Source organism: Boleophthalmus pectinirostris, unplaced genomic scaffold (genome assembly GCF_026225935.1).
Source record: "Boleophthalmus pectinirostris isolate CB_2022bp ecotype Guang Dong unplaced genomic scaffold, ASM2622593v1 HiC_scaffold_7, whole genome shotgun sequence".
NCBI lineage: Eukaryota > Metazoa > Chordata > Actinopteri > Gobiiformes > Gobiidae > Boleophthalmus > Boleophthalmus pectinirostris.
Genome location: NW_026571473.1, coordinates 31,381,111 through 31,393,459, shown reverse-complemented (window position 1 = coordinate 31,393,459; position 12,349 = coordinate 31,381,111). Strand labels below are relative to the sequence as shown.

The window sequence follows — 12,349 nt, the reverse complement described above, 5'->3', positions numbered from 1 at the left end:
GAAATGAATGTGTGGGTGCAGAGTCGCAGCCAAGAGTGATGGGATTGCGATGTGCTTCGCTGCTTCACTGGCACGGAGTTCATTAAAATTTTTCGTATGATGAGAAAAATGTTTGTGTAAATTTGTGGCGTGTAGGTGGGATGAATGTGACCTGGCCGTTCAGACTGAAGTCGCATGTCAAAAAGATCGGATATGTATCGGTTTTAGGAGCACATATTCAAGTGGCCTGGGTCGCGTTATAAAAAATTCTGGATCTGTGTCGTTCAGACTGTCATTAAAAGATCAGATACAGGTCACATGGGGCAAAAAAATTGGATTTGGGTCACTTCAGGCCGCAGTCTGAACGTAGCCATAAAGAATTACAATTTAGTTTCAACATGAGCAGTAATACTTAGTTTACATTCATTTTAAGGATAGTTCATTTTAATTAATTGTAATCAGGTTTATTCTAGTCCTTGTGGGAAGTGTCCTCCACGTTTGACTCATCCTTTAATTCCACTGGGATTAAACCTGTCAGACGCCGTGGACAGCTGCGGTGCAACGCCCAAGGACCAAAACTTGAGCTGGGTTTACCTGTCATGCTCTGCTCAGACCACGGCATCAAAACAGCATCAAAACAACATCAGACGCCTTTAGGTAAACGCCTTTGCATTTGAGGGTAAAAACTTGAAACATGTTGACGTGCCGCGAATTTTTCCAGACAAAAACAAAAGACTGAGACTGTGCGCGTAGATCTGAGGCATGTTGAGGGTAAGGGCTGAACTGGAACAGATTCAGACACAGGGGTAACAACCAAACTCCACAGAGAATTTCCCAAAAATAGTCATGGGAATAAAACCTGAGACCTCTTTCTAACCGTGAAGTGAGAGCTAACCACCCACACACACACACATATACAGGTATCCGAGTGTTTGACCTGCTCTTGGACAGTCCACGTGTTGCATCTGCAGTCTCTCCAGGTCTGGTCCGGCCTCAGGGAGCTCCTCTTTATCCAGGTCCCAGTCCAGCTCCAGGGCCCCGGGGCACACCTCCCCCACAAGAGGGCCCCCCTGGGAGTCACACACCTTCCTGTAGGCCATACCAGCCCTGCAAACACACAGGAGAGAGCTGTGAGTTAATTCAAGTGCGAAAACAGACCACAAAAATTGCTTGTTGCGATGTGCAAAAATGTGAATAACCATAAATAACAATCCAGCGTCAAAAAACATATAACTGTTACTCAAAATAAATCAAATATGTATTCATTCATAACTTTATTTATTTAAAGGTGCAGTGTGCAGCTTTTCTGGTGAAAGATCCACCACCTGAAATGCCTGGAATGTTCCTGGTATGACATTAAACATATCTATCTAGTATGTATTCACTGCAAGTGTTTGTCGCTCAAAAATACAACAGTCCCTTTTGTGAATGAGGCAGCTCTCCACAGATCTTGAAATTTAGCTTTGTGCTGTAACCTGCTTGTCTCCCTTGTCATAAATAGGTTGTTAGAATAATTGTTTATGTTATCCCATATTTCTATGTATTGTTTTTTTGTGTGAATAATGTTTGTGCTTATAACTATGCAGTGACTTGTCACCCACTCAAAACAATGACTTAGTCAGCACTTTTCTGAGAAAGAGGACGGCTCTCACTTTGCTGGGAAAGAGGGCAGCTCTCAAGGATGGCAGAAAGAAGGGGACGTGCTGGAGGGGACGTGCTGTTCCTAAAGATGCTACAACAAAGATGCTACAACAATGATGCTACACCTTATCGGCCACCTGCTGCTGAATATACATGTTTGCACAATGAAATCATGTCTGATGTTTCTACTCACTCTCTGTCCGCCCTCCTCATGAGAAAACGATATTAATCTCTTGTCTTTCTTCTTACTTTTACAATGTTTAGGTGGGCTTAAACCTGACATAGGTTTAATGTGCACTGTGGATTCTAGATAAAGCAATAACATTTCCATTTTCCACAGAGACAAACAAGAAACTGACCCTTCGCTAGAAATATCAATCAGTGCACCTAAAAAAAAAAAATCTACCTCATCAAATGTTTGTGGAGTTACAGTGGAGGAAATAATGATGGTAATTTTGTAACAGTTGTCTCCTTAACACCAGCTTCTTGCTTATGGTTCTGTGGCTCATTCCAGTCTTGTGCAGGTCTACAATCTTGCGCCTGACGTCCTTTGACAGCTCTTTGGTCTTTCCCATGTTGGAGAGTTTGGATTCTGATTGACTGATTCTGTGGACAGGCGTCTTTTATACAGGTGACTAGTTAAAACAGGAGTTTAATTCAGGTGACGAGCTGATAAGGAGTGTTAAACTGGTCTGTGGGAACCCGAACTCGTAATGGTTGGTAGTTGATCAAATGCACACACTGCCGATCAAAAGTTTTAGCACTCCACACTTTTTCCAGTTTTTTACTGTTTACTGTTGACCAAAACTTATTCTAAACTTTTGATTCATGAAAGTGTCCACCTTTGGCAGATATAACAGCTGAACACACTCGTGGCTCGTTCTTTTTACAATAGAAATCAAATATTCTTCAGAAAGTTCTTCCCAAGTCTGTTGCAGAAGTTCCCATAAATGTGTGGCACTTGTAGGTTGCTTGGCTTTTACTCTTCTGTCCAGTTCATCCCAAACCAGCTCGATGGGGTTTAAGTCTGGAGACTGTGCTGGACACTTCATGTTTTCAAGCATTACCATCTTGTTCTTTTTTCCTGAGGTCATTTTGGCAGAGCTTGGACTTGTGTTTTGTTATCTTTTATCTTTTTTTAAACCTCTCGCTGTTCAGTTCTTACGCTTGTTCCATTTCAAGCTCTTTATTGGACTTGCAAGACTTGAATTGCAATAAATAACTGGAAAAATTAGAGTGTTCTAAAAATTCACACAATAAATGCAATTAATATATTTTCTATAATGTGATTTTTTGGATTTTCTTTTTGATATTCCGTCTCTCACTATTATAATAAACCTACCATTAAAATTATAGACTGTTTATTTCTTTGTCAGTGGGCAAACCTACAAAATCAGCAAGAGATCAAATATTTATTTCCTCCACTGTACATGGCTCACATAAATTTGCTGTTAACTTGTTCAGATTATGGAAATTAAGAAAATTTTATCTCAATCTCCAAGGAAGAGATTTCTCAAGATAAAATCAACATAGCCTATAGGCAATTACTAGTATAACAATAAATGTAAAATGGTCACATTTTTATACAGCACTTTTCCACTTTCAAGGCACTTTACAATCAAGCACCTTTCACACATTCACACACACATCCATACACCAGTGTACGCAGACACTGGGGACGAGTTTCTTGCGTTAAGAGTCTTGTCCAAGGAGACAAGGAACGGATTTAAACTGTCAAACTTTGGATCGGTGGACAAACACTCTCCCAACTGAGCTACTGTTGCCCTTGATTACAAAACATGACAAAGAAAGACAATCCAGAACATAATACGGACTAATAAATTTAGCATTGTAAGTGTAAAGGTGATTTAAATGGAACAAAAAGAATAGCCAAACATCCATAACCAGAGCAGAGAGCCCCAGAGCCTTTATGTGTTTCTAGATGAAGGCACAGAGGCTCAAACGGAGCACGAACAGGTCTGGGAGTCTCCTGCATCAATCTTCACTGCTCCAGCACACTTCCATTACTTCTGCCTCAATGCAGACCAAGCATCCTCTGTGCAAAACGGGACAAAGGTTCATTTAAGTGACCTCTGCTACTGCCGAGCTCGCACTAGACTTTACATAGCTCCACACACAGACTTGGGCTTTTAATAGGGCCATACTCATTGCTTTATGTGGTTTGAGTTCTCTTTTTATCTTTGTCTTTGGGCTCATGTTTGCTGTCTGACATTGTGTGTCCCAAGCAGAGGTGGAAGGAGTCCTCAAGTTTGCTATTTAAGTAAAAATACAGATATCAAAGCAAAAAATAATACTCAAGTAAAAGTATTAGATGAAAACAATCAACTGAAGTAAAAGTATTAAAGTACGCATTTAAAAATGTAGTTAAAGAGTAAAAAAATAAAATATTGTGAGCAGATTTTGAGGTCCAAACTTGAGACGGTCCAACCACAGCAGCTCGTTTGTATCTGTCACTCAAACATCGAAGACCTCTCCTCTTGAAAATTATTTTAACATTCAGAACAAAATATAGAACTTCTTTTACCTAAGATATGTGAAAAATCCCCCAGTTGTCCAGGTAGAATCCATGGCAAAAGGAGAAATTCAATTTGTCAGCTGGAAAAAGTTTAGTCCAATAAGGTTCATTTGGTCTTCCTGTAATTACCTCCGCCAAGGAGGTTATGTTTTTGCCGGCGTTTGTCTGTTTGTTTGTTTGTTTGTTTGTTTGTCTGTTAGCAACATAACTCAAAAAGTTATGGACCGATTTTGATGAAATTTTCAGGATTTGTTGGAAATGTGAAAAGGAAGAACTGATTTCATTTTGGGGGTGATCTGGAAGAAATCCTGGATTCTGGATCACTTTGAAATTTTAGTTAACATTGTGGTAAATGGGGCCAAAAATTTTGTTTCTCAATATCTCGGTTAATTATTGACCAAACCCCATGAAATTTGACTCAGGGATGGACAATGGGATCCTCTTTCATATTCCAAAGGCTGATCCGGATCTGATCCAGAAGACTGATTTTATCGCAAATTATATAAAAAATGGGGGTAGTCCTTGACGGAGGTCTGCGCTCTCTGAGTGCTTTTCTAGTTTATGTTATAGGTTCTTTTTGCAGACCAAGAGTTTGTTTTCATGCCTGACAGTTTTGACTGCTCATCAGTGGTCTTCATCAGAGTGGTGACGTGATGTTGCTGTAATGTGTCCTGTCACCTGATTTATACAGGTTTTGGTACTGTTTTCCTACCGGTGGAGGCTGGATGAAAGAGACCTCTACTGTCATGTATGAAAACAAACTCTTGGTCTGAAAAATAATCTAATAACATATGAACAAAGTTTATGTGGTCGAATATATTTTGCAGCTCATCCAAGCTGGTCAAGCTGGTCAAAATCCTGGTGGACACTGCCTTATATCTGCCTGAAGGGAGGAGCTAACTACACTGAAACTACTCTGAAACTAAGTAAACTAACTTACAGTTTCTGTTACTTAGTTAGGCCTATTGAACTGCACTGAGAGTGGGGTCATATTAGCAGAATCATTCAGGGCCATAATGGGTGCTTTAACACCTCTGGACCTGTAGTTAGCCCCTCCCTTCAGGCAGATATAAGGAAGTGTCCATCAGCATTTTGTCCCGAACTAAAGAAGCAGTTTGGATGAGCTGCGAAATGTAGTCGACCAAATAAACTTTTGTCCATTTGACAAATTGAATTTCTCCTTTTGTCAAGCTTCTTTTATCTAAGTAATAGTCTGGTGCTTCGATTGCTGATTCTGACAAATTCCACGCTGTTTCTCAGTCCTTTATGTTGCTTTCTCCTTTTTATATATAAGCAACTATTTGATTTTGACACAGACAAGCCATGCTTCTCTCTGACTGGTTAATCTCCCTGTCAATCACGCCCTCTGAAATCACTGAGACAGGACACAGCTCCAGACCCCCACGTCTTTGTAAAGATTTGTTAAAGCGTGTGGTTCTGGCTGGACAGGTAAGTGAATCTCCAATAGAGTTCAAAAAGTCCTAACCAACCATTGGCGATTATGACATCATAAAAGTCTGGAGCGTGAACGCAGCCTATTACAAAAATGACAACTGCGACTAAGCCATGCCCCAAAAGCCCCTCTCTTTGTGTCCTCTGCAGACTTCCGTAGCAGCACTTGTCACCTCTCGTTAGCTGCTTACATATTTGATCCCTGTGACTTAAACACATTTGTTCTTTCATAAATCATGCGCTTATGGGGACGCACTGCTGTCTCAGGCGTGCGGGATGCTACATTTTTCAGCGTGTTCTCCTCTTTAGGCTGAGGGGGAAGCAAACAAAATGCTAAGTTCACAGCTTGGCCCTAACCACGGCTGACAGGGCTGTGGTGTAGCCATCTGTGGAGCTGTTTGCGGTGAGGAGATGGGAGGAGGCAGGAGTGTCAGGGGGAGCGAGCTGCTAACGCACTCTGGCATCTCGGCGCTCACACGCATCTGCAGAGTGGACGGGCTTTGTCTTCAGACCAGGGCGATGTAGGTTTAGACTAGTACAGTTCCAAGTGGGAGGTTATGTGGTTCATGACGCTGTGCAGCAATAAATGGTTTGTGATTGTTCCATTTTGTGGATGACGTGTGGACAGGAGCTGGATTTACAGTAAAAACATAACAGACAGACAGACACGTATTCATAAGTATCACTTGTCCATATAGGGTAATAATCAGCTATGTGGTTACAAATAATATAACATAATAACATAAGACGCATAATGCACATTTCTGAAACTTTTTTAACTGCAAAGATTTATGTGAGTATTGATCTAGTTAGTTTTAGTTTTGGAACTAAACTAAACTAAAAATAATTACACTCTGGACTAGCGGTGTGCAAGAATATCAAAATATCGCTATATCGTATTGTTTAATGTGGTGATACAGTATCGATATCATGGGCTGCTGTATCGATATATCGCCAAGAGTATTTTTTTGGCATATTTTACTAAATTATTTTGTTACAGCGCTACACTTTTGTTGCTGGTTTAGAGGAGGGAAACTCATTTATGCAACACATTTGAAATGGTCACTGTTTTGATGATTCAAATGTTTGTTAAACCACTTCTTGTGCAAAGTTCATATGAAACACAAAGACTTTTAGTATCACAGCCATGATTCAGCCTTAATTTTTATTGAACAGCATCGAAATGATTTGAAATATATCTATTGAATCTTACTGAATCGAAAGCTAACTGTATAGAGGTATGTATTATATCGTGGCCTATGTATAGGGATATCTATCATATCGTGGCCTATGTATCGCGGTATGTATCGTATCGTGGCTTATGTATCGAGATATCTATCATATCGTGGCCTATATCGAGGTATCGTATCGTATGTATCGGTATCGTATCATGGCTATGTATCGATATATATATCGTCTATATCTATCGTGGCCTATATCTATCGTATCGTGGCTATGTATCGAGGTATGTATCGTATCGTGGCCTATGTATCGAGATATTTATTGTATCATGGCTTATGTATCGAGATATCTATCATATCGTGGCCTATGTATCGAGGTATGTATCGTATCGTGGCCTATGTATCGAGATATGTATCGTATCGTGGCCTATGTATCGAGATATCTATCATATCGTGGCCTATGTATCGAGGTATGTATCACATCGTGCCCTATGTATCAATGTATGTATCGTATCGTGGCCTATGTATCGAGATATCTATCATATCGTGGCCTATGTATCGAGATATCTATCATATTGTGGCCTATGTATCGAGGTATGTATCGTATCGTGGCCTATGTATCGAGGTATGTATCGTATCGTGGCCTATGTATCGAGATATGTATTGTATCGTGGCTTATGTATCGAGATATCTATCATAGCCTATGTATCGAGGTATGTATCACATCGTGCCCTATGTATCAAGGTATGTATCGTATCATGGCCTATGTATCGAGGTATGTATCGTATCGGCAACTTCTTAAAGATATCCAGCCCTAATCACGTGTCTGTTAGATTTTTTTTTTTTAATCCAATTAATATTGATTTAAAATGATAATATTGGTTTATTTCGTTTTCACACTGCTGCTATAGGCCCAGCATTGACTCTGAGAGCAGTGCTTTTGGGCCGGTGTGAACCCAGCAGTCACAGTCTGAACGCATCAAAAGCAGAGCCGCTCCACTCCACTCTGGAGCGTGGCGAGTGTGGTGTGAACATGGCTGACCTCAGGCTGACCTACACAGTCTGTGATGACAGTAACAGAGCTCGGAATTGGGTAAAAAAAAAGTGTCGGGATCACGTATCTTTGTATGAAGCTGCTGTTTGACACGTTCATGTGACGAGGCCATTTGGATCAACTTCATATCAGCAACATCTCCTCCTGCCTCGGTCTCTGTCCAGGTGAGTCTGGGTCTGTCTGTGTGTTGTTTATTGTATTTAGCCACAGGTGAAAGAAAAGTCAGTTTGAAGCATGTAGAAGTAAGTTCTCTGATCAATTGGTGGACTCTCATGTGGCTCCTGGCGCGTGTTTGGGCTGAATGATGCGCTGTATGTGAACAAGACCAACCTAAAAGTACAGTAAACTAGAACTAAATCTATTGCGCACTGAGCTCTGTGGCATTAACGTGTGTAATGTGTGAAAACGACCTTAATCTTGGCCATGTTGCTGATACTGTCATTTGTTGTTATGGTTTTCAAGCTGGATATAAAATCAGAAATCAAAATGAGCCTAAAACCAGTTGGAATTGAACCAAAAACAGACTCTCTGATCTGAATTGTCACTACCTAAATCCCAGCGAAAAGTCGATAGTGAATAGTGAGCGTACATAGTGGAAAAAAACTATTTGCCCTTGAGATGAGGAGAATTTTATTGCTCTTGAAATAAGAAATAACAACTTTTTTGATTGGCAAGTGACTAGTTAAAAAATGTACTCAAATGAAATATTGAAAAACAGATCAAATACAGAGAACAGTGTTTCTTTGGGGACTCTTTGGAGGTTGAAGATCTTACTACCTTGGCAATCTTCACTAAGGAGGCCACATCAATTATTGTATTTTAAATTTGACAGATGTTATGGTCAGTGCTTTCACAGATCCATACAATTAGAACTAACAGAGCTATTAGCACTACACCACCTTCATAAATCATCTTGTTACATTACACCTTATAGGAGAAACGAAATGTCCCTTGGGATCCCGAACATTTTAGCACATAAAACAAACATCCTATTATTGTATGCTTATTGTATTTGATGCCACCATTTCGACACCTTTTATGTCGCCATTCTGACGCTGCGTGGACCATGTCTTCTCACATATGCTGCATGGGTCGCACCTCTAAACCGAAACTAAAACCAAGACTAAACCAGGGCTAAAATCAGGACTAAAACCAGGTCCAAACCACGACTAAAACAGGATTTAACCAAATCTAAACCAGGTCTAAATTAGGTCTAAACCAGGGCTAAACCAGGTCTAAAACAGGTCTAAAGCAGGGCTAAACCAGGTCTAAAGCAGGGCTAAACCAGGACTAAAACCAGGTACAAACCGGGTCTAAACCAGGTCTAAACCAGGACTAAACCAGGTCTAAATCAGGTCTAAATCAGGACTAAAATCAGAACTAAAACCATGTCCAAACCAGGTCTAAAACAGGATTTAACCAGGACTAAACCAGGTCTAAACCAGGACTAAACTGAGACTAAACCAGGTCTAAACCAGGTCTAAAACAGGACTAAAACAGGACTAAAAGCACGTCAAACCAGGTCCAAACCAGGACTAAAACAGGACTTAACCAGGACTAAACCACGCCACGCGCACCATGCCTCCTACGCTGCCAGTCTGTGAAAATATTGTCCTGAAAAGAGCGCTGCCACAACTTAATAAATTACCTTGGCGGAATGTTGAAAAAAATAACTAAAGTGCCACTACCACGACCAAGGAAAAAAAACAGTTAAAGTGCAGGGACGTTTGATAAAAAATGGAAATGGACGTCAATGTTGGAGTGGCGGCATGTAACACTGCACAGTTGTGTCCAGCATTATCACAATACAACTGTCTTGTCATTTGTCAGACTCAATCATTATATAAACATTCTCAATCTGTGGTCTCCGACATGAAGTCAACACAGTCAAAAACATTTTCTTTATTGACGTTAGCTCCTTACTTTGGTTTGTCAGACCCTATGATTGAAACCAGACTGCAATAAACCCAAAAGGTCTCTGTATGTTATTCTGTGTCCTTGGTTTATGTTTGTGTAATAGCTCAGTCGTTCACCTAAGATCCATAGCGAAGGAGAAATTCAATTCTGTTAACTCAAAGACGTTCAACCAAGCTGCTTTTTCAGTTCTGCTGAAATTGCTGATGGACATTGAACAGAACTGAAGAAGCAGCTTGGATGAGCTCGAAAACTTTTGTCCAGCTGATAGAACAGATTTTTTTTTTTCGCTAACATTCTCATTTTAAGACAGCTGATGATTCAGTAATGATCATTTTGCCATTTTTAAACCAGTTGGGGCATCTATCACAGCGATTACCTTAACAACTACAATTATTTTATAGGGGCACTGTGTAAATTCTTAGGCTACGTTCAGACTGCAGGGCTTAATGCTGAATTCCAATTTTTTTGTGAAATCCAATGTTTTTGCGAGGTCGTTCACATTTCCAATTAAATGCGACTTGTCTGTGACTCCAGTGTGAACAGTAAATGGCCCGAAAGTGTCCCACATGCGCACTGGAGACACGATGACGTCAACCCCATGCGTCAACCGCAGTGAGCGTGCTCTGTGTTTACAGAAGTTGTCCAAACATGGACACGAGCATTGAGCACCTGGCGATTTTACAGTTCCGGTTTCCGCCTGCTTCAGCGCAGGATAGTGACGTTTGCCGCTTGTTGATGACGTGTAGGTCGGATGGATGCGCTTTGGCCGTTCAGACTGGAGTCGCATGTCAAAAGATCGGATATGTATCGGATTCAGGACCACATATCCAAGTGTCCTGGGTCGCATTTGAAAAAATCAGATCTGTGCCGTTCAGACATTAAAAGATCGGACACAGGTCACATAGAAGCCAAAAAATCGGATTTGGGTCACTTCAGGCTGCAGTCTGAACGCAGCCTTAGATGGAGGGTTGTTGTTTCTCCTTGGAGACAGGCAGATTACTCCACCAAGCCAAGTATACAATTGTAAAAATGCATGTTATTAAATAAATGAGCAAAACAAAACAAAAAATAAAACAAAAACAAAAATACTGTACATCAGACTGGAATATTTTCAACAATTTTCATGATACAAGCAGACTTCCCTCCATCAGAAAAGCTACATAGTGCACCTTTAACTTTCTATCCATACTGATATTGTTGTTGGTCTGGTATTGTTATTAACATCATTGCAATTCTATTACACCATTCATTTAATGTGTCAGAACTGCCATCAAGTGATCAAAGCTCGTTTTACCCTTGGTCTTAAAACATCAACCATTTTTTGACACACAAATGCCGCATAACTAATATAAGTCTGATGCAACAGCTGGGGATGGTGACCTTGGGGGCGTAGACTCGTCATAAACATGGCAGCTTTTAAGAGGTACGCCGCCCCAATTGTTATTCCTGATGAACATTTTGGATGGAAGGTTGTCAAAAGTATCGAAAACAGACACTATTACGATATTGATATTGAGTCTCGAGTCTGTTCCTTAGTATCGAAATTGAGTTTGAAATTTTTATATCATGACAACACTACTACCTACTAGTTTTTACATGTAAAAACCTAAAACTTTTTATTTTCCATTTTGTTGTTTTGCCTGGAATAGATGAAGTATGGAGTTTAAAAACACAGTAGAGCAGTTCCTGTATTACCAGGGGTGTAGTGGGCGTGGTATGAGGCGATACATCATCCAACCACTTTTCCCAACGTGAGATATAAAACTATATCAAATATAAAATAGCTACAACTTAAATGTCAAACTGGAGCTATTGGCAATTGTGAAAACAACCTGCATAGGCTCATGAAATCTGCAGTACTGTCCTATACCATGACCAGGACTGAACCAGGATTGAATCAGGACGAAAACGGGACTAATACCAGATCTAAACCAGGTCTAAACCAAAACTGAACCAGGACTGAGTGTCGGGATGGGCCCAGGCGTGCACTTGTGTAGACCATCGGGTGACCACAGGCGAAATGACAGGCACAGAGCTTCACATCCCACGGGGCTAAGCGCAGTCATTGCCCGATCACCCTTTACGGAAATCCTGCTGCACAGGCTTGAGGTTCCCTCGCTCTCTCTCCAAGATTAGTCCTGGTTTAGTCATGGTTTAGTCCTGGTTTAGACCTGGTTTAGTCCTGGTTTAGAGCTGGTTTAGTCCTGGTTTAGAGCTAGTTTAATCCCGATTTAGTCCTGTTTTAGACATGGTTTAGTCCTGGTTTAGACATGGTTTAGTCCTGGTTTAGACATGGTTTAGTCCTGGTTTAGACATGGTTTAGTCCTGGTTTAGATCTGGTTTAGTCTTGTTTTAGTCCTGGTTTAGTCTTGTTTTAGTCCTGGTTTAGACCTGGTTTAGTTTTGGTTTAGTCCTGGTTTAGTCCTGGTTGAGACCTAGTTTAGTCTTGGTTTAGACCTGGTTTAGACCAAGTTTAGACCTGGTTTAGTCCTGGGTTAGAGCTAATTTAGTCCTAATTTAATCTAGTTTTAGTCCTGTTTTAGACATGGTTTAGTCCTGGTTTAGACCTTGTTTAGTCCTGTTTTAGTC

General features: G+C 40.6%; 1 protein-coding gene across 1 annotated transcript in view; it reads right to left on the bottom strand.

Moving 5' to 3' along the window:
• LOC129412105 (inactive N-acetylated-alpha-linked acidic dipeptidase-like protein 2) overlaps positions 1-12,349 on the bottom strand; it is a 514,851-nt gene that overhangs the window by 351,961 nt on the left and 150,541 nt on the right. Inside the window, exon 2 of the mRNA XM_055165108.1 lies at positions 878-1,086. Within this exon, the coding sequence (XP_055021083.1) occupies positions 878-1,079 (202 nt within the window). The 5' untranslated portion in view covers positions 1,080-1,086. The remainder of the gene's footprint in view (positions 1-877; positions 1,087-12,349) is intronic.